This window comes from Mesoplodon mirus, assembly GCF_964341445.2.
Source record: "Mesoplodon mirus genome assembly, chromosome: X".
Taxonomy (NCBI): domain Eukaryota; kingdom Metazoa; phylum Chordata; class Mammalia; order Artiodactyla; family Ziphiidae; genus Mesoplodon; species Mesoplodon mirus.
In genome coordinates, this window is record NC_138981.1 from 71,533,130 (window position 1) to 71,558,989 (window position 25,860).

The 25,860-nt window shown below is 37.7% G+C and overlaps 1 protein-coding gene across 2 annotated transcripts in view; it reads left to right on the plus strand.

Moving 5' to 3' along the window:
* APOOL (apolipoprotein O like) overlaps nt 1-25,860 on the plus strand; it is a 93,235-nt gene that overhangs the window by 53,280 nt on the left and 14,095 nt on the right. For both annotated transcript variants that reach the window (XM_082609563.1, XM_082609564.1), the window contains 2 exons: nt 811-909; nt 7,179-7,270. In XM_082609563.1, coding sequence (XP_082465689.1) covers nt 811-909; nt 7,179-7,270 — 191 coding nt within the window. The remainder of the gene's footprint in view (nt 1-810; nt 910-7,178; nt 7,271-25,860) is intronic.

The window sequence follows — 25,860 nt, forward strand, 5'->3', positions numbered from 1 at the left end:
TTTTAAATGCCTCTGTGATGTTGATGACCTGTATGTATTATTATTTAATGTGTGTAGGAATTAATTCCAATTAATACCAAGTTATATTCCTCATGAACCTTGAGGAATATGATTAAATTCCATTAAATAAATAGTTAATAATTAAATAAATAATTATGATAGAAGAGTGTGTTTTTTGGATTGCATGGAACCGGAAATCATTTAAATATATAAAAAGCCAAGAAATTTGGACCTCTGCCCCCTTTCCATCTATTTTTTGTCTAGACTCACTTCTCATTCTGGTCATTGGTTCTAACCAAGAGCAACGGCTTCTCTGAGTTTACTGGGGAGTAGTGGCAAGCAGAGTGATAGCTGCATGTTTCACTAGACTGTTATTCAAAGTTTCCTGCTAAAGTATCTATTTCAATTCTTACTAGATCCTACTAATGTTTGAACAGATAAAGCCAGAAGCATTTCCATTATAAGAATATAATACATACACAATGAGGAATTTGCTTTATAGTAATCCATCTTAATCCATATAATGCTAGTGTGTGCTCTAGCATTATATTTCATTAAAGTGTAATAATAACCTCTATTAAGAAAACAAATACCATTAAATCAGCTGTGGAAGGAAGATTTTATTTTGTAACAAGTAACTATTAACAACTGGCTTTTTAATTTGCTGCTCAAATCATTATTTTGTGTAGTTCTTTTGAAGAATGTTTAAACCATCTGCCATTAGCAAATCTCTAACTTTTCTTCATCATACCTATATAGAATGTCAATTATAGTAAGTTATTTATATTATTTTTTAAATGATTTCTTGAGATGCATATGTCTATTTGAAGAATCCACCTCGAGATTTTCTTCCGAAAATTGGAGTGATTACAGTTTCAGGATTGGCAGGCTTCATTTCAGCGAGAAAAGGTAGGGTTAAAAATATATATTCTCTCTTTTAATGTCGTTATATTAATTTCTGAATTTATTTGTATAAACAGTTTAAGCACAGTGTACAGTAAGTCCCCTACATATGAAACTTCAAGTTGCAAACTTCCAGAGATGCTAACGTGCATTCGCATGTCCAATCATGTCAGTTAGTTCACATGTCTGGTGTTGCTAAGAAGCACCAAGTGATAATGATGGAAACAAAAGTGAAAATATTTGAGAGAGTGGAGAGAGGCAAAAAGATGGTAGACATCACTCGTTCTTATAACATGAATCATTCAACCTTCGGCAAGATTCTAAAGAACAAGAACAAGATCGTGGAACATGTGAAGTCTACTGTGCCAGTGACGTGGACAATAATATCAAAGAAGCGTGGAAAAGTGATGGAGGACATGGTGAAACTTCTCAGTGTTTGGATGCAGGATCAGCATCAGCGTTAAGTCCCACTCAGCTTAATGCTGGTTCAAGGGGAAGGTAAAAGCCTTTATAAAGACTTGAAGAAGAAACACAGCGAAGAATCAGAGGGCCCATCTTTTAATGCCAGGCATGGCTGGCTTCATCAGTTCAAGGCTAGAGCCAACATTTACAATGTAAAAGTAAGTGGCGAGGAGGCCATGAGTGCAGATATGGTAGCTGCCTGGGAATTTCCTAAAATGCTTCAGGAATTTTTTGATGAAGGCGTGTATTTACACGAGCAGGTTTTTAATGTGGATGAGGCAGGACTGGAAGAGGATGCCAGACCGAAGTTATATCAGCAAGGAAGAAAAGTTGATGCCAGGCAATAAAGCAGCAAAGGATAGGCTAACTCTGTTGCTCGATGGCAGTGCTTCTGACAAGATGAAGCTGGAGCCTCTCTTAGTTTATCATTCAGAGAACCCAAGAGCCCTTTTAAATAGCCAAGGGCTCTCTTCCTATTGTGTGGAAGAGTAACCCCAAAGCCTGGGTTACAGAGGACATTTTCCAGGGCTTCTTTTTCCACCGCTTTATTCTGGAGGTAGGGAAATATTGCTTGGAGAAGGACGTCCCATTCAACATTCTTTTGCTGCTCGACAGTGCTCCAGGCCATCCCCCATTCATGGATGACTTTCATCCCAATGTCACAGTAGTGCATCTGCCACCGAATACTACATCGCTCATCCAACCTATGGACTAGGGAGTTATAGCGACTTTCAAGAAATATTATTTACGTCACACTTTTCGTCAGTAAAGGCAAGTGACAAATCAGGAACAACCTTGCGACAATTTTGGAAGGACTATAACATCTACAAGACCATAAAAAACAATTGACTTTGCTTGGCGTGATGTTACGGCCATCACCATGAATGGGGTTTGGAAGAACCTTTGCCCACAGTTTTGTTCACAATTTTTGTGGATTTGAGAAGGTGGATGAGGAGTCCAAAGAGGTCTTCAGCAACTTAGTGACCCTCAGCGAGAAGCTGGAGCTAGATCTGCAAGAGGACGACTTCATTGAACTCCTTTCTGTGCAACATGAGGAGCTTAGTAATGAAGACCTGATGGAATTGTAGGCCCAGAGAAAGGATAAAGAGAGACAAGAGGAAGAAGTAACTGAAGAACTGAAGAGATTCATGATGCAGGAAATGGCAAGGGGATTTTCTTAGTTTTTGAGGCACAGGACCCTAACGTAGAATGGTACACAAAGGTTGCAGCAACCGTTCAGAATGCAATCCAGTACTACAGTGTCATCTGTGATGAGAAAAAAAGAGCTACTACCCAGACATCACTGGATCGTTTATTTTAGAGGGCAGATAGAAATGAATCCAGCAAGGAACCAGAACCTATGCCATCAACGTCAGGCATGAGTGAAATTGCAGCTTGCCCTCCATCTCCTGTTGCTGATGATCCTTCAGCTCTACATCTCCCATTTCCTCTCCCTCCTCCAGTCAGTGACTTTTCTTGCTTGTTCACTTGATGGCAGCCCCTGTATGCCAGCTGTTGTACTGTATTGCTGTACTTCTCGAGGTACTGTACTGTAAGATTAAAAATGTTTTCTTTATTTTTTGTGTTTGTTTTTTATTTTGTATGTATTATTTGTGTGAAGAGTATTTTAAACCTATTACAGTACGGTACTATATAGCTGATTGTGTTAGTTGGGTACCTAGGATAACTTTGTTGGACTTACAAACAAATTGGACTTATGAACACACTCTCGGAATGGAACTCGTTTGTATGTAGGGGACTTACTGTACCACTCTTCTGATTCAGGGAACATTTTCTATTAGTGTAGTGAACTGCTTACCAGTCAGGTTCCCAGATGCCAGCCAATGGCCAGTCCTGTAAGCATGCCTTTCTAACAGTGGCAGTCTTGGGCATATGTTAACTCTTTTCTGCACATCACTAAATAACTCTTTCATAAGCACATGGTGAATTTTGTATTTGCCCATATTCTATCTCTGGGTATAGAAATCTCTCTCAGTAGGATTACTGCTTCCCCTCCTCACCTAAGCCCTTACTAAGCTGGTGCAGTTCTCTGGTCAGTAGCCATCTGGGGTAACTTCCATTCATCCTCTGTCCCCAGTGCCAGTCATTGTCCCCAAATTAAATTACATGTTGTTGCAAGTCACAGCTCTGAACCAACCTGGAATCTGACATCAGATATGTTATGGTTGGTTTGCCCAGCTTTAGTCCTTAAAGTAGCCTTAACTCAAGTACACCTAATCAGATACAAAACCTCTGAATTATAAGAACATTCCAGCATTCTAACTCTAGCCCATATATCTTATCCCAATAGATCTTCCCTACAGCTAGTATTAATCATAGCTTGTATCATATTTTTTATTCTAACACTATATGCAACTTCTAATTGAATACATGTTATAAATTATTCATTAGGAAAGACATTGAAAATCAGGATCACCACATGTAACAATAAGAGAATTAAATTTTGAACGAAACCAGCCAAAGCATATTACTCAGTTCTCAGTGAGAAACTCATAATCCACTTGTAAGAGAAAATGTTTCTTAGGTCATTCACAGTGACTCCAAGTGTCAGAGCTAGAATAATCTAACCCAGTATTTTTCAAATTACAGAGCTCAGTTTATAAGTAGGTAGTGAAATAAATATGGTGACTCTCAGGAAGCACTTTATAAAAAAATAAAATAGAGGACAATAGCAAATATCGGAGTGTTTTGTACTCAGTATGGATAAATATTGTGAAACTTCTGTTTCAATGGAGTGTGTATGTGTGTGTGTGAAAGAGAGAAAGAGACAGAGACAGAAACAGAGAGAGAGAGAGAGGTCATAATGTAAAATTTGTTCTTTAGTATGAGTCATGGTCAAAAATGTATGAAAGAGGGCTTCCCTGGTGCCTCAGTGGTTTAGAGTCCGCGGGCCGATGCAGGGGACACGGGATCGTGCCCCGGTCCAGGAAGATCCCACATGCCGCAGAGCATCTGGGCCCGTGAGCCATGGCTGCTGAGCCTGTGCATCTGGAGCCTGTGCTCCACAATGGGAGAGGCCACAATAGTGAGAGGCCTGCGTACTGCAAAACAAACAAACAAAAATGTATGAAAGATGTTGGTTTAGTCTAATCCTATAATGCTACAGCCAGAGGTCCAGAGAAAGGAAATCATTCAATGATTTCATAGTACATATTACATAGCTAGTTAGTGTCTGTGTCTAGAGTCCCTTTCTACTTATGGGAGTAGGGCTATTGAACCCAAATGAAATTTATTTTCTTGTAAACTGGCCTTTCATATCAAATAAAAAGAGGATGAATGTAAGTCTTTTTAATATTGAAAATAATAACAAAGACGTGGTGCATGTGAGAAATATCCCTTTGTGTGTGTGTGTGTGTGTGTGTGTGTATGTATGTATGTATGTATGCAATGGAATATTACTCAGCCATAAAAAGGAATGAAATAATGCCATTTGCAGCAACATGGATGGAGCTAGAGATTATCATACTAAGTGAAGTAAGTCAGACAGAGAAAGACAAATATCATATGATATCATTTATATGTGGAATCTAAAAAAATTATGTAAATGAACTTATTTACAAAACAGAAATAGACTTACAGACATAGAAAACAAACTTACGGTTGCCAAAGGGGATAGCAGAGGTGGGGGGATAGGGGAGGTAAATTAGGAGTTTGGGATTAACAGGTACATACTACTATATGTAAAATAAACAATAAGGACCTACTATATAACACAGAGAACTATATTCAATATCTTGTAATAACCTATAATGGAAAAGAATCTGAAAGAGAATACATATAACTGAATAATTTTGCTGTACACCTGAAACTAACACAGCATTGTAAATTAACTGTACTTCAATTTTAACACATTATTGACTGGGGGATTTTTGCAGAAACTGATGCCTGTGGCCATAATACATCTCTGGTCAAAAATGTGTTAAAATGGTTCAAAAAAGTATAGCAACTACAAAAAAAGTAAATAAAAAATAAAATAAGATGACACATCAAGGAAAAGCTGCCACCTTCCAAGTTTAGGAGTAGCACAATTAGGGGAATTTGGCTGAGTCAAGGAAACCTACATTAAGGGATGCTAGGTCAGTAAAATCAAGAACCAAACTACAGATACTAGAATAATAGTGAGCAAGACATATTTTAATATAGCTAGACCCTCTTTGCCAGTATCACAAAAACCTGTCAGTATCTAAAGGAAAGCTACAGTAAAGGTTGAAGCAGCCTACCTACCCACCTCCCTCAATGCTCAGTCTGTTGTAGACATGACTGTAGAAGGCCTCCTTACTAATAGTTAAACCGGACAGAGAAATACATCTTGTTTTTACCTACCCTAAACTGTAAAGTTGCCTGCAAACATTGCCAGGTATTTTTCACCATAGTCTTTACTGATATACATGATAGGGTGTCTCATTTTTAAATTAAGGGTTGTAAGATCTGTTCCAGAAAATAAAAGTACTTACCCTAATTAGAAATCCCATCATCTAATTGTCCAGATCACATTTACAGTCCAGGGTACCCAGACAAGCATTTAAAATACATAATGTTTTCAACCAACAGTCTGTTGGAACTAAGCTATGGCTTAGAGTGGTGGGTTTCACACTATTCTATAGAACCTAGGGTTCCATGGAAGTGTTTAGGGGTTGTATAGGGATAAGGGAAAAGCGGTGTAGGTAGGGCTTGGTAATGAGCTTCACTCCCTCAGGCTAACCAGAGTAGCTTCAAGTGTATAGGTTTTATATATGAAGTTCCAGATGAGATTCTATTTTAAAGACTTTTTAAAAGGATTTTGCTATTTAAAAAAAAAGTTTGAAAATGACTCAGATGCTTAGTTAAGGCACTTTTGGAAATGAATGAATTATTGCAAGTTACTTGCAAATTTTTTAACTTTTTATTTTATATTGGAGTACAGTTGATTAACAATGTTGTGTTAGTTTCAGGTGTACAACAAAGTGATTCAGTTTTACATATACATGTATCTATTATTTTTCAATTTCTTTTCTCAATTAGGTTGTTACAGAATATTGAGCAGAGTTCCTTCTGCTATACAGTAAGTCCTTGTTGGTTATCCATTTTAAATATAGTAGTGATGTGTACAAGTCAATCCCAAACTCCCTATCTCTCCCCGCTACCCATCCACCCTGGTAACCATAAGTTTGTTCTCCAAGTCTGTGAGTCTGTTTCTGTTTTGTAAATAAGCTCATTTGTGTCATTTTTTTTAGATTCTGCGTATAAATGACATCATATGATATTTCTCCTCTATTAAATTATTACTTTAGTATTCGAAATCAGTGACACGAAGGAGTTATGTCCCTTTTAAAATCCTTAGCTGATTAGTTAGTTGGATCCTTTAGCTATCTAAGAACTTAATCAAAAAAGGATCTCTGAAGAGTCCATTTCAGTTTAACATGGTGTCACAAACATGGTAGTTGATTAATTCTCTATATTATCATGCTTTATTAGATACTTGAAAAAATGTGGTTACAACTTTGGGTTTCTTAGGACATGAAAAAATACCTAGTTTTTAAAAAGAAGAAAATCGCCAACCCCCTTTGTGTAGGTAATTATCAATGTTAGATTGAGAATACTTTTCTTAAATTGGACATGACAACTAAGGGGTATTAATTGAACTGTAATACTTAAGGACATTTTACCTATCATCTTGATTGGTATTATTACCTAAAGAAAATGTAACATAGGGTGATGGCTTAAAGGGGAACAAAGAAAGCATGAGAGTTATAAAAGAATCAAGTCTCTGGTAGCATCTGTTTGGAGTTTAATAGTTTGTTTGAATGTCATAGGTTCTAGGTTTAAGAGAATTGCTTATCCACTGGGACTGGCCACTTTAGGAGCAACCGTTTGCTACCCTGTTCAATCAGTAATAATTGCAAAGGTAAGTTCTTTTTAAGCAATAGCTTCATTTCAGTACTTGTTTAAACTCTCAGTGTGACAATGTTTAAATGTCATACAGCACCTACAACATTTAATTTTCAGAGAAATATAGTTGGTATCCTCTTACGTTGGCAAAGTCACATTAGCATCGCAGCGTGGTAAATGCCATGGTTGATTACATGATTATCACAAATAAATAGGATGAATTTGTTTAAATATAATTCAAGGAAGTGAATGCTGATTTGAGGATTAAGTTCAGAGAAAATGAATTAGAATTTATGGGGAGAAATACTGCTCCATTGTTGAGCTGTAAAATTCAGTTTTTAATTAACAGAAAATTATACCTGCTGGCAGTTGTCAGTTCAGCAGATTAACATAATGCAAGAAATAACCAACTGATAGAAAACAGAGGCTTCTGAGGATTAAAAAATACACACACTTATGCACACTCAATTTTGAAATCCATATTATAGTTGTTTTGTCATTTTCTTGTGAGTTTACCCTACAAATCCAAAGATTCTCCTAATGATTTGAAGAGTTTGTGTCAGTATTTTTATTTTATTTTTTAATACATATTTGGATTGAGAAGGAGAGCTTTGGGATATAGTTTTTTTCTTCCATTCCTTCTTCCTTTAATTACCAACATTTAACATTTCGCCCTCACACTTGAAGTATTGTGTGGTGTTACCAGGACTTTCTGTACTTGTATTCTCATTACTTCATCTCTTTAATTATTGATGTAGATAAAGCTGCCTATTTAGTATTTTGAGAATTTCAAGGATATAGTGCCCTATGTAGTTTCTATTATGATCAAGCTATAAAAGTTTACAGCAAAGGAAGAGAGCATTATTCATTAAATCTAGTTAAACTTGAGGTAACTGATGGATAAAATGATAAACATATTTAAAAAACATTTTCTAAGAATTTACATAGCAGTTAGCCACTTAAGTTCATATAATGTTAGTACTAAAAGAAACCTTTGAGCTCATTACGTTCAACTTCCTCATTTTCTCATTTGCCAATTTGGAAACTGTGGCCCAGAGAAGTTTCAGTGACTGATTGTCCAGGGTTCTATTCAGCTTCAGACATCTTGCTTCCCTGTCCATTTCTCTTCCCAGTGCATGATGCTGCCACTGATTGTTTTTGTTTGTTTAGAATAATGACTTTGTGTTTTTTTAAATAAAATTGGTACCTATTTATTCTTAAATAATATAAGCATTACAAAACAGTATAAGAAAAAAAAACAACTAACCACCTGAAATTTTTCCATCCAGAAAAATATGTGTTAAAATTTGATAGAATGTTATTCTAGACATTTCTTCTTGCATACATTGACATAGAAAGGTAGATGGATGAATAGATACAGTTTCGTAAGAACAGGATCATAGTATAGTATGCATCTTATTTTTAATTTTAAAAATAAAGTATGAAGTTTAATTTTACTTTAACAGAAGGAAAATAAAAACAAAAGAATTGCAGGACTTCAAATAAAAATTTCTATGGTAAAAAAAATTAATGTGAGTCCCTAAAAGTTCTTCTGTAGTTAAATAATGATTGTTACTTAAATTCCTAGAGTTGAGACCTTTGCTTTTCTTTGACTGTCATATAACAGCATCACATGTAATATTCGGTGAATTCTAATGTGTATATATATATACATATATATATATATATATATATATATATATGTATATATATATACACACATACACAGAGAGAGAGAGAGAGAGGGAGAGAGAGAGAGAGGGAGAGAGAGAGAAAACAAGGGTTCTTATCCTGAGATCCATGATAGACTTAAGAGAATCTGTGACTTCCCTGCCCAAAACTATATGAAAACTTGTAGGTATACAATAGGAGCCTTCTAATTTGATATTATCAGGACCAGTAGTTAACAATTAATTGAAAATGTTAAAGCAAGAAGTTTTTTAAAAATCATAAATATGTACCTTAAATATTTTATTTCAATTTAAAACATAATGTGTGTTCATTTTTCTGTCTTTAGAAGTAGGACTTTTCTATGAGTATGAGTCTCCTAGTTAAAGGTCCATAACATCTTTCTTATAATTATCCATATCTGTAACATGTCTTCTACTGTTTTCAGTTTAGAGGTTTCTTTAAAATCTAATGAACACTATTTTTTGGCCGGGGAGCTACACCCACACAGCACACGGGATTTTAGTTGCACTGACCAGGGATCTAACCTGCACCCCCTGCAGTGGAAGCAAGGAGTCTTAACCACTGGACCGCCAGGGAAGTCCCAAACATCAAATCAACACTTAAAAACATTTTTTAAATAATATGAGTGCAGAATCTTGTTTAATTTTTTATTTCTCCTCGCCTTTTACAGTTATCTTGAGCACTTCTAATTTGACAGTAGTTTTTTTTTTAGTAATTCACTTTTGAGTCTTTATAAAATACTTAATTTTTGTGAACAGAACAATTCTCTTTACACTTATATTTCATCCTGTTATGTTACATTTAAACTGTTTAATTATAGTAAAGCTGATTAGAGATCTGGAAACAAATACAACTTATTCTTGATAAGCATACAAATCACTTGTGAAAGACAGTAGTTGCGTATATTGTAGAGTACCTACTAATGATGAATATTCAGCATTCTATGACCATCACTTATTATAACATTTTTTAACATCTTTGTTAAGAGTATACCTGCTTTACACTGGTGTGTCAGTTTCTGCTCTACAACAAAGTCAATCAGTTACACATACACACATGTCCCCATATCTCTACCCTCTTGCATCTCCCTCCCTCCCACCCTCCAGGTGGTCACAAAGCAACGAGCTGATCACCCTGTGCCATGTGGCTGGCCCCCTCTACCTATCTATTTTATGCTTGGTAGTGTATATATGTCCATGCCACTCTCTCACTTTGTCCCAGCTTACCGTCTCCCTCCCCGTATCCTCAAGTCCATTCTCAAGTAGGTCTGCATCTGTATTCCGATCTTGCCCCTAGGTTCTTCTGAACTTTTTTTTCTTTCTTTTTTTAGATTCCATATATATGTGTTAGCATACGGTATTTGTTTTTCTCTTCCTGACATACTTCACTCTGTATGACAGTGTCTAGGTCCATCCACCTCACTACAGATAACTCACTTTCATTCCATTGTATAGGGCTGAGAAATATTCCATTGTATATATGTGCCACATCTTCTTTATCAATTCATATATTGATGGACACTTAGGTTGCTTCCATGTCCTGGCTATTATAAATAGAGCTGCAATGAATATTTTGGTACATGACTCTTTTTGAATTATGGTTTTCTCAGGATATATACCCAGTAGTGGGATTGCTGGGTCGTATGGCAGTTCATTTTAGTTTCTTTAAGGAACCTCCATACTGTTCCCCATAATGCCTGTATCAATTTACATTCCCACCAACAGTGCAAGAGGGTTCCATTTTCTCCACACCCTCTCCAGCATTTATTGTTTCTAGATTTTTTCATGATGGCCATTCTGACTGGTGTGAGATGATATCTCATTGTAGTTTTGATTTGCATTTCTCTAATGATTAATGATGTTGAGTATTCTTTCATATGTCTGTTGGCAATCTGTATATCTTCTTTGAGAAAATCTCTATTTAGGTCTTCTGCCCATTTTTGGATTGGGTGGTTTGCTTTTTTCGTACTGAGCTGCATATGTTGCTTGCATGTTTTGGAGATTAATCCTTTGTCAGTTGCTTCATTTGCAAATATTGTCTCCCATTCTGAGGGTTGTCTTTTTGTCTTGTTTATGGTTTCCTTTGCTGTGCAAAAGCTTTGAAGTTTCATTAGGTCCCATTTGTTTATTTTTGCTTTCATTTCCATTTCTCTAGGAGGTGGGTCAAAAAGGATCTTGCTGTGATTTATGTCATAGAGTGTGCTGCCTATGTTTTCCTCTAACAGTTTGATAGTTTCTGGCCTTACATTTTGGTCTTTAATCCATTTTGAGTTTATTTTTGTGTATGGTGCTAGAGAGTGTTCTAATTTCAGTCTTTTACATGTAGCTATCCAGTTTTCCAAGCACCACTTACTGAAGAGGCTGTCTTTTCTCCACTGTATATTCTTGCCTCCTTTAGCAAAGATAAGGTGACCATGTGCGCGTGGGTTTATCTCTGGGCTTTCTATCCTGTTCCATTGATCTATATTTCTGTTTTTGTGCCAGTACCATACTGTCTTGATGACTGTAGCTTTGTAGTATAGTCTGAAGTCAGGGAGCCTGATTCCTCAGCTCCGTTTTTCTTCCTCAAGATTGCTTTGGTTATTCGGGGTCTTTTGTGTTTTCATAAAAATTGTGAAATTTTTTGTTCTACTTCTGTGAAAAAATGCCAGTGATTGTTTGATAGGCATTGCATTGAATCTGTAGATTGCTTTCTGTAGAATAGTCATTTTCACAACGTTGATTCTTCCGATCCAAGAACATGGTATATCTCCCCATCTATTTGTATCATCTTTAATTTCTTTCATCAGAGTCATAATTTTCTGCATACAGGTCTTTTGTCTCCTTAGGTAGGTTTATTCCTAGATATTTTATTCTTTTTGTGGCCATGGTAAATGGGAGTGTTTTCTTAGTTTCACTTTCAGATTTTTCATCGTTAGTGTATAGGAATGCCAGAGATTTCTGTGCATTAATTTTGTATCCTGCTACTTTACCAAATTCATTGATTAGCTCTACTAGTTGTCTTGTAGTGTCTTTAGGATTCTCTATGTATACTATCATGTCATCTGCAAAGAGTGACAGCTTTACTTCTTCTATTCCAATGTGGATACCTTTTATTTCTTTTTCTTCTCTGGTTGCTGTGGCTAACACTTCCAAAACTAAGTTGGATAATACTGTTGAGAGTGGGCAACCTTGTCTTGTTCCCGATCTTAGTGGAAATGGTTTCCATTTTCACCATTTAGGACGATGTTGGACGTTGGTTTGTCCTATATGGCCTTTATTATGTTGAGGAAAGTTCCCTCTATGCCTACCTTCTGGAGGGTTTTTATCATAAATGGGTGTTGAATTTTGTCAAAAGATTTCTCTGCACCTATTGAGATGATCCTATGGTTTTTCTCCTTCAATTTATTAATATGCTTTATCACATTGAGTGATTTGTATATACTGAACAATCCTTGCATTCCTGGGATAAACCCCACTTCATCATGGTGTATGATCCTTTTAATGTGCTGTTGGATTCTGTTTGCTAGGATTTTGTTGAGGATTTTTGTATCTTTGTTCATCAGTGATATTGCCCTGTAGTTTTCTTTCTTTGTGACATCTCTGTCTGGTTTTGCTATCAGAGTGATGGTGGCCTCATAGAAAGAGTTTGGGAGTGTTGCTCCCTCTGCTATATTTTGGAAGAGTTTGAGAAGGATAGGTGTTAGCTGTCCTCTAAATGTGTGATAGAATTCGCCTGTGAAGCTGTCTGGTCCTAGGCTTTTGTTTGTTGGAAGAGTTTTAATCACAGTTTCAATCTCAGTGCTTGTGATTGGTCTGTTCCCATTTTCTATTTCTTCCTGGTTCAGTCTCGGAAGGTTGTGTATTTCTAAGAATTTGTCCATTTCTTCCAGGTTGTCCATTTTATTGTCATAGAGTGGCTTGTAGTAATCTCTCATGATCCTTTGTATTTCTGCAGTGTCATTTGTTACTTCTCCTTTTTCATTTCTAATTCTGTTGATCTGAGTCTTCTCCCTTTTTTTCTTGATGAATCTGGCTAATGGTTTGTCAATTTTGTTTATCTTCTCAAAGAACCAGCTTTTAGTTTTATTGATCTTTGCTATTGTTTCCTTCATTTCTTTTTCATTTATTTCTGGTCTGATTTTATGATTTCTTTCCTTCTACTAACTTTGGCTTTTTTTTTTTTGTTCTTCTTTCTCTAATTGCTTTCGGTATAAAGTTAGGTTGTTTATTTGAGATGTTTCTTGATTTTTAAGGTAGGCTTGTATAGCTGTAAACTTCCCTCTTAGAACTGCTCTTGCTGCATCAAATAGGTTTTGGGTCGTTGTGTTTTCATTATCATTTGTTTCTAGGTATTTTTTGATTTCCTCTTTGATTTCTACATTTATCTCTTCGTTATTAAGTAGTGTGTTGTTTAGCCTCCATGTGTTTGTATTTCTTACAGATTTTTTCGTGTAATTGATATATTGTCTAATAGCATTGTGGTCGGAAAAGTTACTTCAAATGATTTCAATTTTCTTAAATTTACCAAAGTTTGATTTGTGAACAAAGATATGATCTATCCTGGAGAATGTTCCATGAGCCCTTGAGAAAAATGTGTATTCTGTTGCTTTTGGATGGAATGTCCTATAACTATCAATTAAGTCCATCATGTTTAATGTATCATTAAAGCTTGTGTTTCCTTATTTATTTTCATTTTGGATGAACTGTCCATGGGTGAAAGTGGGGTGTTAAAGTCCCCTACTATTACTGTGTTACTGTCGATTTCCCCATCTATGGCTGTTAGTATTTGCCTTATGTATTGACGTGATCTTATGTTGGGTGCATAAGTATTTACAATTTTTATATCTTCTTCTTGGATTGATCCCTTGATCATTATGTAGTGTCCATCTTTGTCTCTTGTAATAGTCTTTGTTTTAAACTCTATTTTGTCCTTGAGAATTGCTGCTCCAGCTTTCTTTTGATTTCCATTTGCATGGAATATCTTTTTCCATCCCTTCACTTTCAGTCTGTATGTGTCCCTAGGTCTGAAGTGGCTCTCTTGTAGACAGCATATATACAGGTCTTGTTTTTGTATCCATTCAGCGAGTCTACGTCTTTTGGTTCGAGTATTTAATCCATTTATATTTAACTTAATTATCAATATGTATGTTCCTGTTACTATTTTCTTAATTGGTTTGTGTTTATTATTGTAGGTCTTTTCCTTCTCTTGTGTTTCCTGCCTAGAGAAGTTCCTTAACATTTGTTGTAAACCTGGTTTGTTGGTGCTGAATTCTCTTAGCTTTTGCTTATCTGTAAAGCTTTTAATTTCTTCATCAAATCTGAATGAGATCCTTACTGGGTAGAGTAATCTTGGTTGTAGGTTTTTCTCCTTCATCACTTTAAATATGTCCTGCCACTCCCATCTGGCTTTCAGAGTTTCTGCTGAAAGATCAGCTGTTAACCTTATGGGGATACTCTTATCTGTTATTTGTTGTTTATCCCTTGGTGCTTTTAATATTTGTTCTTTGCATTTAGTTTTTGATAGTTTGAGTAATTTGTGTCTTGGTGTGTTTCTACTTGGATTTATCCTGTATGGGATTCTCTGTACTTCCTGGACTTCATTAACTCTTCCCTTTCCCATATTATGGAAGTTTTCATCTAAAATCTCTTCAGATATTTTGACAGTCCCTTTATTTTTCTCTTCTTCTTCTGAGACCCCTATAATTCAAATGTTTGTGCATTTAATATTCTCCCAGAGGTCTCTGAGACTGTCCTCAATTCTTGTCCTTCTTTTTTCTTTATTGTGTTCTGCAGTAGTTATTTCCACTATTTTGTCTTCCAGGTCACTTATTCGTTCTTCTGCCTCAGTTATTCTGCTATTGATCCCTTCTAGAGAATTTTTAATTTCATTTATTTTCTTGTCCATCAGTGTTTATTTGTTCTTTACTTCTTCTGGGTCCTTGTTAAACGTTTCTTGTATTTTCTCTATTCTATTTCCAAGGTTTTGGATCATCTTTACTATCATTATTCTGAATTCTTTTTCAGGTAGACTGGCTATTTCCTCTTCATTTGTTTGCTCTTGTGGGTTTTTGCCTTGCTCCTTCATCTGCTGTGTGTTTCTCTGTCTTCTCATTTTGCTTAACTTTCTGTGTTTGGGGTCTCCTTTCTTCAGGCTGCAAGTTCATACTTCCCATTGTTTTTGGTGTCTGTCCCCAGTGGCCATGGTTTGTTCAGTGTGTTGTGTAGGCTTCGAGGTGGCGGGGACTAGTACATGTGTTCTTGTTGATGAGGCTGGATTGTGTCCTTCTGGTGTGCAGGTCCAAGTCTGATCATGTGTTTTGGGGTGTCTGTGACCTTATTATGATTTTAGGCAGCCTCTCTGCTAATGGATGGGGTTATGTTCCTGTCTTGCCTGTAGTTTGGCATAGGGTGTCCAGCACTGTAGCTTGCTGGTCGTAGAGTGGAGCAGGTTCTTGGCATTGAGATGGAGATCTCTGGGAGATTTTCACCTTTTGATATTACATAGAGCTTCAAGGTCTCTTGTGGACCACTGTCCTGAACTTGGCTCTCCCACCTCAGTGGCGCAGCCTGATGCCTCGTTGGAGCACCAAGAGCCTGTCCTCCACACAGCTCAGATAAAAGGAAGAAAAACTAGAAAGAAAGAAAGAAGATAAATTAAAATAAAATAAAGTAAAATAAAATAAAGTTATTAAAAAATAAAAAAAATAATTATTAAGAAAAACAAATTTTTCTAAGTTAAAAAGAAAAAAAAAAAAACGGACAGACAGAACCCTAGGACAAATGGTAAAAGCATAACTATACAGACAAAATCACCCACAGAAGCATACACATACACACTCACAAAAAGAGAAAAAGGGAAAAGAAATTATATATATATTTCGTTGCTCCCAAAGTCCACCTCCTCAATTTGGGATGATTCCTTGTCTATTCAGGTATTCAAGAGATTCAGGGTACATCAAGTTGATTGTGGAGATTTTATCCACTGCTCCTGAGGCTGCTGGGAGAGATTTCCCTTTCTCTGTTCCCACAGCTCCTGGGGTTCAGCTTTGGATTTGGACCTGCCCCTGCGTGTAGGTCACCTGTGGGCATCTGTTCTTCACTCAGACAAGATGGGGTTAAAGGAGCAGCTGATTCGGGGGCTCTGGCTCACTCAGGCTCAGGGGAGGGAGGTGTACAGATTCCGGGCGAGCTTGCAGCAGCAGAGGCCAGCATAACATTGCACCAGCCTGAGGCTTGCCGTATGTTCTCCCAGGGAAGTTGTCCCTGAATCACAGGACCCTGGCAGTGGCGTCCTGGACAGGCTCCCAGGAGGGGAGGTGTGGAGAGTGACCTGTGCTTGCACACAGGCTTCTTGGTGGCGGCAGAAGCAGGTTTAGTGTCTCCTGCCCCTGTCTGGGGTCCACGCTGATAGCCGCAGCTCATGCCCATCTCTGGAGCTCCTTTAAGCAGCGCTCTTAATCCCCTCTGCTCACGCACCAGAAAACAAAGAGGCAAGATAAGGTCTCTTGCCTCTTTGGCAGCTCCAGAGTTCTTTCTGGACTCCCTCCCAGCTAGCTGTGGCTCACTAGCCCCCTTCAGGCTGTGTTCACGCAGCCAACCCCAGTCCTCTCCCTGTGGTCCGACCTCTGAAGCCCAAGCCTCAGCTCTCAGTGCCCGCCTGCTCCAGTGGTTGAGCAGACAAGCCTCTCGGGCTGATGAGTGCTGGTCAGCACCGATCCTCTGTGCGGAAATCTCTCCACTTTGCCCTCTGCACCCCATTCCTACACTCTCCTCCATGGTTCCAAAGCTTCCCCCCTCCCCCACCCGCAGTCTCCACCCACGATGGGGCTTCTAGTGTGTGGAAACCTTTCCTCCTTCATGACTCACTTCCACTGGTGCAGGTCCCGTCCCTATTCTTTGTGTCTGTTTTTTCTTTTTTCTTTTACCCTACCCAGGTACATGGGGAGTTTCTTGCCTTTTGGGAGGTCTGGGGTCTTCTGCCGGCATTCCGTAGGTGTTCTGTAGGAGTTATTCCACATGTAGATGTATTTCTGTTGTATTTTGTGGAGAGGAAGGTGATCTCCACATCTTACTCTTCTGCCATCTTGAAGCTCCTATTATACATTTTTAAAACAGCTTTAGTTAATCAGACAAGTCTCTTAAAACAGTGTCAGGTATATGTGTATTTTTCAGAAGGAAATGGCTCGTACATTTCAAGAGATTGTCCAAAGGGGTCTATGATGTAAAAATGGTTACAAAATGATAGTCCAGAAGGTTCTTTGAAAAATAAAAGTCACACTCCATTATTTACTATTTTGGAAATACACTTCAAAGTGGAATTACTCTTTGCTTTTTATATTTTTTTCTCACAATATTTTCATTATTGACTTATGTAAAGAGTAACAAAAAATCTGTATTTGAAAACTATAAAATATCTAGGAATAAGCTTATCAAATAATGTTTTAAAACATATTTTTAAAAAACTGTTAAACTTTACTGAAGGACATTTTTTTTAATTCAATAGGTTTAGTGATATGCCTTACTTTCTGGATGAAAGGACTCAATATTGGAATATGGCAGATGTTCTCAAATTTATATATTTAATTCGGTTCTTACAAAATTCCTGGATTTGGAGGAAATGTGACATTCATTCAACCAGAGTTTGATGTCCATGTACCATGTATTGGGATCGATACTAAACTATAGCATACATAATAAAATATACCAAGAGAACAAAAGATAATGTCCAAAAACAAATATGTGGAGTATGTCTTCGTATACGTGGTGGAGGGAGGGGGAGGGTATGGTAGAAGTGTCATTTCAGATCAGTGTGTAAAGAAAAGATGGACGGAAGCAGAGGAAGATGGCAGAAGAATAAGACTTGGAGATCACCTTACTCCCCACAGATATATCAGAAATACATCTACACGTGGAACTGCTCCTATAGAACACCCACTGAACGCTGTAAGAAGACCTCAGACCTCCCAAAAGGCAAGAAACTCCCCACATACCTGGGTAGGGCAAAAGAAAAAGAAATAACAGAGACAAAAGAATAGGGGTGGGACTTGCACCAGTGGGAGGGAGCTGTGAAGGAGGAAAGGTTTCCACATACTAGGAAACCCCTTCGCATGCAGAGACTGCGGGTGGTGGAGGGGGAAGCTTCAGAGCCACGGAGGAGAGCGCAGCAACAGGGGTTCAGAGGGCAAAGAGGACAGACTCCCACAAAGAGGATCAGTGCCGACCAGCACTCACCAGCCCAAGAGGCTTGTCTGCTCACCCGCCGGGGCAGGCGGGGGCTGGGAACTGAGGCTCGGGCTTTGTTCAGATCGCAGGGAGAGGACAGAGGTTGGTGGTGTGAACACAGACTGAAGGGGGCTAGTGCACCACAGCTAGCTGGAAGGGTTTCCGGGAAAAAGTCTGGACCTACCAAAGAGGCAAGAGACCTTTTCCTCCCTCTTTTTTTCATGGTGCACGAGGAGAGGGGATTAAGAGCGCTGCTTAAAGGAGCTCCAGAGACAGGCGTGAGCCGCGACTATCAGCGCAGACCCCACAGATGGGCCTGGGATGCTAAGGCCGCTGCTGCAGCCTGTGTGCAAGCACAGGTCACTATCCACACCTCCCCTCCTGGGATCCTGTGCAGCCCACCACTGCCAGGGACCCATGATCCAGGGACAACTTTCCAAGGAGAACACACAGCTCACATCAGGCTGGTGCAACGTCATGCCAGCCTCTGCCGCCACAGGCTTTCCCTGCACACCGTAACCCTCCCTCCCCCCTGACCTGAGTAAGCCAAAGCCACCAAATCAGCTGCTCCTTTAACCCCATCTTGTCTGAGCAAAGAACAGACGCCCTCAGGCGACCTACACGCAGAGGCGGGGCCAAATTCAAACCTGGACCATGGGAGCTCTGCGAACAAAGAAGAGAAAGGGAAATTTCTCCCAGCAGCCTCAAAAGCAGTGGATTAAAGCTCCACAATCAACTTGATGTAACCTGCATCTGTGGAATACCTGAATAGACAACAAATCATCCCAAATTGAGGAGGTGGACTTTGGGAGCAAGATATATTATTTTTTCCACTTTTCCTCTTTTTGTGAGTGTATATATGTATGCTTCTGTGGGAGATTTTGTCTGTATAGCTTTGCTTTCCCCATTTGTCCTAGGGTTCTATCCGTCCGTTCTTTTCTTCTTTTTTTTTTTTTACTTTTAAAAATTATTTTCTTAAGAATTATTTGTGATTTTAATAACTTTATTTTATTTTATCTTTATTTTATTTTATCTTTCTTTCTTTATATTTTATCCCCCTTTTATTCTGAGCCGTGTGGATGAAAGCCTCTTGGTGCTCCAGCCAGGAGTCAGTGCTGTGCTTCTGAGGTGGGAGAGCCAACTTCAGGACACTACTCCACCAGAGACCTCCCAGCTCCTCATAATATCAAATGACAAAAATCTCCCAGAGATCTCCATCTCAACACTATGACCCAGCTTCACTCAACGGCCAGCAAGCTACAGTGCTGGACACCCTATGCCAAACAACTAGCAAGACAGGAACACTGCCCCATCCATTAGCAGAGAGGCTGCCTAAAATTATAATACAGCCACAAACACCCCAAAACACACAACCGGACATGGACCTGCCCAGCAGAAAGACAAGATAAAGCCTCATCCACCAGAACACAGGCACTAGTCCCCTCCACCAGGAAGGCTAGAAAACCCACTGAAACAACCTTAACCGTGGGAACAGACACCAAAAACAACGGAAACTACGAACCTGCAGCCTGCGAAAAGGAGACCCCAAACACAGTACGATAAGCAAAATGAGAAAACAGAAAAACACAGCAGATGAAGGAACAAGGCAAAAACCAACCAGACCTAACAAATGAAGAGGAAATAGGCAGTCTACCTGAAAAAGAATTCAGAATAATGATAGTAAAGATGATCCAAAATCTTGTAAATAGAGAAAATACAAGAAACGTTTAACAAGGACCTAGAAGAACTAAAGAGGAAACAAGCAATGATGAACAATACAATAAGTGAAATTAAACATACTCTAGAAGGGATCAATAGCAGAATAACTGTGGCAGAAGAACGGATAAGTGACCTGGAGGATAAAATAGTGGAAATAACTACTGCAGAGCAGAATATAGAAAAAAGAATGAAAAGAACTGAGGACAGTCTCAGAGACCTCTGGGACAACAAAATGCACCAACATTCGAATTATAGGGGTTCCAGAAGAAGAAGAGAAAAAGAAAGGGACTGAGAAAATATTTGAAGAGATTATAGATGAAAACTTTCCTAATATGGGACAGGAAATAGTTAATCAAGTCCAGGAAGCACAGAGAGTCCCATACAGGATAAATCCAAAGACAAACACACCAAGATACATATTAATCTAACTATCAAAAATTAAACACAAAGAAAACATATTAAAAGCAGCAAGGGAAAAACAACAAATAGCACACAAGGGAGTCTCTGTAAGGTTAACAGCTAATCTTTCGGCAGAAATTCTGCAAGCCAGAAGGGAGTGGCAGAGCATGTTTAAAATAATGAAGGAGAAAAACCTACAATCAAGGTTACTGTACACAGCAAGTATTTCATTCAGATTTGATGGAGAAATTAAAACCTTTACACACAAGCAAAAGCTGAGAGACTTCAGCACCACCAAACCAGCTTTACAACAAATGCTATAGGAACTTCTCTAGGCAGGAAACACAAGAGAAGGAAAAGACCTACAATAACAAACCCCAAACAATTAAGAAAATGGGAATAGGAACATACATATCAATAATTACCTTAAATGAAAATGGATTAAATGCTCCCACCAAAAGACACAGACTGGCTGAACGGATAGAAAAACAAGACCTGTATATTTGCTGTCTACAAGAGAACCACTTCAGACCTATGGAAACCTACAGGCTGAAAGTGAGGGGATGGAAAAGGATATTCCATGCAAATGGAAATCAAAAGAAAGCAGGAGTAGCACTTCTGATATCAGAAAAAATAGACTTTAAAATAAAGAATACTAGAACAGACAGAGAAGGCCACTACATAATGATCAAGGGATCGATCAAAGAAGAAAATATAACAATTGTAAATATTTATGCACCCAACATAGGAGCACCTCGATACATAAGGCAAATACTAACAGTCATAAAAGGGGAAATCCACAGTAACACAATCATAGTACGGGAATTTAACACTCCACTTTCACCAATGGACATATCATCCAAAATGAAAACAAATAAGGAAACACAAGCTTTAAATGATACATTAAAGAAGATGGACTTAATTGATATTTATAGGACATTCCATCTAGAAACAGCAGAATACACATTTTTCTCAAGTGCTCATGGAACATTCTCCAGGGTATGTCATATCTTGGGTCACAAATCAAGCCTTGGTAAATATAAGAACATTGAAATCATATCAAGTATCTTTTCCAACCACAACACTATGAGACTAGATATCAATTACAAGAAGAGTTCTGTTAAAAATACAAACACATGGAGGCTAAACAGTACACTACTTAATAACGAGGTCATCACTGAAGAAATCAAAGAGGAAATCAAAAAATACCTAGAAAACAAATAACACTGGAGACACAATGACCCAAAACCTATGGGATGCAGCAAAAGCAGTTCTAAGAGGGAAGTTTATAACAATACAATGCTACCTAAAGAAACAGGAAATATCTCAAACTACCTAACCTTGCACTTAAAGGATTAGAGAAAAAAGAACAACAACAAAAAAAAAAACCGAATTTAGCAGAAGAAAAGAAATCATAAAGATCAGAAATAAATGAAAAAGAAATGAAGGAAACGATAGCAAAGATCAATAAAACTAAAAACTGGTTCTTTGAGAAGATAAACAACATTGATAAACCATTAGCCAGACTCATCAAGAAAAAAAGGGAGAAGACTCAGATCAATAGAATTGGAAATAAAAAAGGATAAGTAACAACTGACACTGCAGAAACACAAAGGATCATGAGAGATTATTACAAGCCACTCTATGCCAATAAAAGGAACAACCTGGAAGATATGGACAAATTCTTAGAAATGCACAACCTGTCGCACCTGAACCAGGAAGAAATAGTAAATTTGAGCAGACCAATCACAAACACTGAAATTGAAACTGTGATTTAAAGTCTTCCAACAAAGAAAAGCCCAGGACCAGGTGGCTTCACAGGCGAATTCTATCAAACATTTAGAGAAGAGCTAACACCTATCCTTCTCAAACTCTTCCAAAATATAGCTGAGGGAGGAACACTCTTAAACTCATTGTATGAGGCCACCATCACTCTGACACCAAAACCAGACAAAGATGTCACAAAGAAAGATAACTACAGGCCAATATCACTGATGAACAAAGATTCAAAACACCTCAACAAAATACTAGCAAACAGAATCCAGTAGCACATTAAAAGGATCATATCTATGATCAATTGGGGTTTATCCCAGGAATGCAAGGATTCTTCAATATATGCAAATCAGTGAACGTGATGCACCAAATTAACAAATTGAAGGAGAAAAACCATATGATCATCTCAATAGGTGCAGAGAAAGCTTTTGACAAAATTCAACACCATTTATGATAAACAACTTTCATAAAGTAGGCATAGAGGGAACTTTCCTCAACATAATAAAGGCCATCTATGACAAACCCACAGGGAACATCGTCCTCAATGGTGAAAAACTGAAACCATTTCCACTAAGATCAGGAACAAGAAAAGGTCTCCCACTCTCACCACTCTTATTCAACATAATTTTGGAAGTTTTAGCCACAGCAATCAGAGAAGAAAAAGAAATAAAAGGAATCCAAATAGGAAAAGAAGAAGTAAACCTGTCACTGTTTGCAGATGGCATGATACTGTACATAGAGAATCCTAAAGATGCTACCAGAAAACTACTAGAACTAATCAATGAATTTGGTAAATTAGCAGGATACAAAATTAATGCACAGAAATCCTTGGCATTCCTATACACTAATGATGAAAAATCTGAAAGTGAGATTAAGAAAACACTCCCATTTAACATTGCAACAAAAAGAATAAAGTATCTAGGAATAAACCTACCTACCGAGACAAAAGACATGTATGCAGAAAATTATAAGACACTAATGAAAGAAAATAAAGATGATACAAACAGATGGAGAGATGTACCATGTTCTTGGACTGGTAGAATCAACATTGTGAAAATGACTCTACTACCCAAAGCAATCTACATATTCAATGTAATCCCTATCAAACTACCACTGGCATTTTTCACAGAACTAGAACAAGAAGTTTCATAATTTGTATGGAACAAAAACGACCCCGAATAGCCAAAGCATCTTGAGAACAAAAAACAGAGCTGGAAGAATCAGGCTCCCTGACTTCAGGCTGTACTACAAAGCTGCAGTAATCAAGACAGTATGTTACTGGCCAAAAAAACAAAAATATAGATCAATGAAACAGGATAGAAAGCCCAGAGATAAACCCACGCTCATATGGTCACCTTATCTTTGCTAAAGGAGGCAAGATTATACAGTGGAGAAAAGACATCATCTTCAATAAGTGGTGCTGGGAAAACTGGAAAGGTACATGTAAAAGTATGAAATTAGGGCTTCCCTCGTGGCACATTGGTTGAGAGTCTGCCTGCCGATGCAGGGGACTCGGGTTCGTGTCCCAGTCCAGGAAGATCCCACATGCCGTGGAGCGGCTGGGCCCGTGAGCCATGGCCACTGAGCCTGCGCGTATGGAGCCTGTGCTCCAAAATAGGAGAGGCCACAACAGTGAGAGGCCCGTGTACCGCAAAAAAAAAAAAAAAAAGAAAAACAATGTATGAAATTAGAGCATTCCCTAACAACATAAAAAGAAGTAAACTCACAATGGGTTAAAGACCTAAATATAAGGCCAGACACTATCAAACTCTTAGAGGAAAACATATGCAGAGCATTCTATGACATAAATCACAGCAAGATCCTTCTTGACCCATCTCCTAGAGAAATGGAAATAAAAACAAAAATAAACAAATGGGACATAATTAAACTTAAAAGCTTTTACACAGCAAAGGAAACCGTAAACAAGACCAAAAGACAACCCTCAGAATGGGAGAAAATATTTGCAAATGAAGCAATTGACAAAGGATTAATCTCCAAAATTTACAAGTAGCTCATGTGGCTCAATAACAAAAAAACAAACAACCCAGTCCAGAAAAGGGCAGAAGACCTAAATAGACATTTCTCCAAAGAAGATATACAGACTGCAAACAAACACATGAAAGAATGCTCAACATCATTAACCGTTATAGAAATGCAAATCAAAACTACAATGAGATATCATCTCACAGCGGTCAGAATGGCCATCATCAAAAAATCTAGAAAAATAAATTCTGGAGAGGGTGTGGAGAAAATGGGACCCTCTTCCACTGTTGGTGGGAATGTAAATTGATACAGCCCCTGTGGCTAACAGTATGGAGGTTCCTTAATCAACTAAAAATTGAACTACGATATGACTCAACAATCCCACTACTGGGCATATGCCCTGTGAAAATCATAATTCAAAAAGAGTAATGTACCAAAATGTTCATTGCAACTCTATTTACAATAGCCAGGATATGGAAGCAACCTAAGTGTCCATCAACAGATAAATGGATAAAGAAGATGTGGCACATATTTACAATGGAATATTACTCAGCCGTAAAAAGGAATGAAACTGAGTTATTTGTAGTGATGTGGATGGACCTAAAGACTGTCATACAGAGTGAAGTAAGTCAGAAAGAGAAGAACAAATACTGTATGCTAACACATATATATGGTATCTAAGAAAGAAAAAAAAAGGTCATGAAGAACCTAGGGGTAAGATGGGAATAAATACACAGACTTACTAGAGAATGGACTTGAGTATATGTGGAGGGGGAAGGGTAAGCTGTGACAAAGTGAGAGAGTGTAATGGACATATATACACTACCAAACGTAAAATAGATTGCTAGTGGGAAGCAGCTGCATAGCACAGGGAGATCAGCTCGGTGGTTTGTGACCACCTAGAGGGGTGGGATAAGGCGGGTGGGAGGGAGGGAGACGCAAGAGGGAAGAGATATGGGAACATATGTGTATGTATAACTGATTTACGTTGTTATAAAGCAAAAACTAACACACCATTGTAAAGCAATTATACTCCACTAAAGATGTTAAAAAAAAAAAAAAGGATAGTAAACTTAACTGGGAATAAGAAAAAAAAAAAAGAAAGAAAAGATGGACTCTTCAAGAAATGTGTTGGAATAATTGGCTTTTTGGAAAAATACTTAGGCCTTTCCTAAATATCATGCAAAAATAAATTGCAGGTGGAATAAAGGTCTAATGGTAAAATATAATGCTATAAAATGTTAGAAGAGAAATGAGGAATTTTTGTGTAATCTTGAGATAGGAAAGGCTTTCTTAAGCAAAACACAATCCAGAAGTCATCGAAGAAAACAAATGAATATATTTTACTACATCAAAGTGATACATTTCTTTTGACTACAGTATAGCATATACGAAGTTAATGGGTAAATGAAAAACTGGAAGAACTATTTGCAACATATTAACAAATGATTTAATAATATCCTTCCGTATATTAAAAGCTTCTATAACTCGATATGAAAAGGATGAATGCTCTCTAAGAAAATAAAGTATATGAACAAGCAATCCACAAAATAAGAAACATAAATGGCCTAATATATGAAAGATGCTTAACTTCATCAGCAATCAAATAAATGAATATTTAATTAATCATTTAGATACTGCTTTTTTGCCTTTCCATTTGACAAAGATTTTTAAAAAATCATAACAGTTCTACTGGTAAATGGGGTTGGAAAACATATATACTCTTGGTGGGAGTGTAAATTGCTACAGTATAGCGCTGACTTTCTAGAGACAATGTGGCAATATTATCAAAAATTAAAATGTATATAATCTTTAATCCAGATATTTCACATCTAGA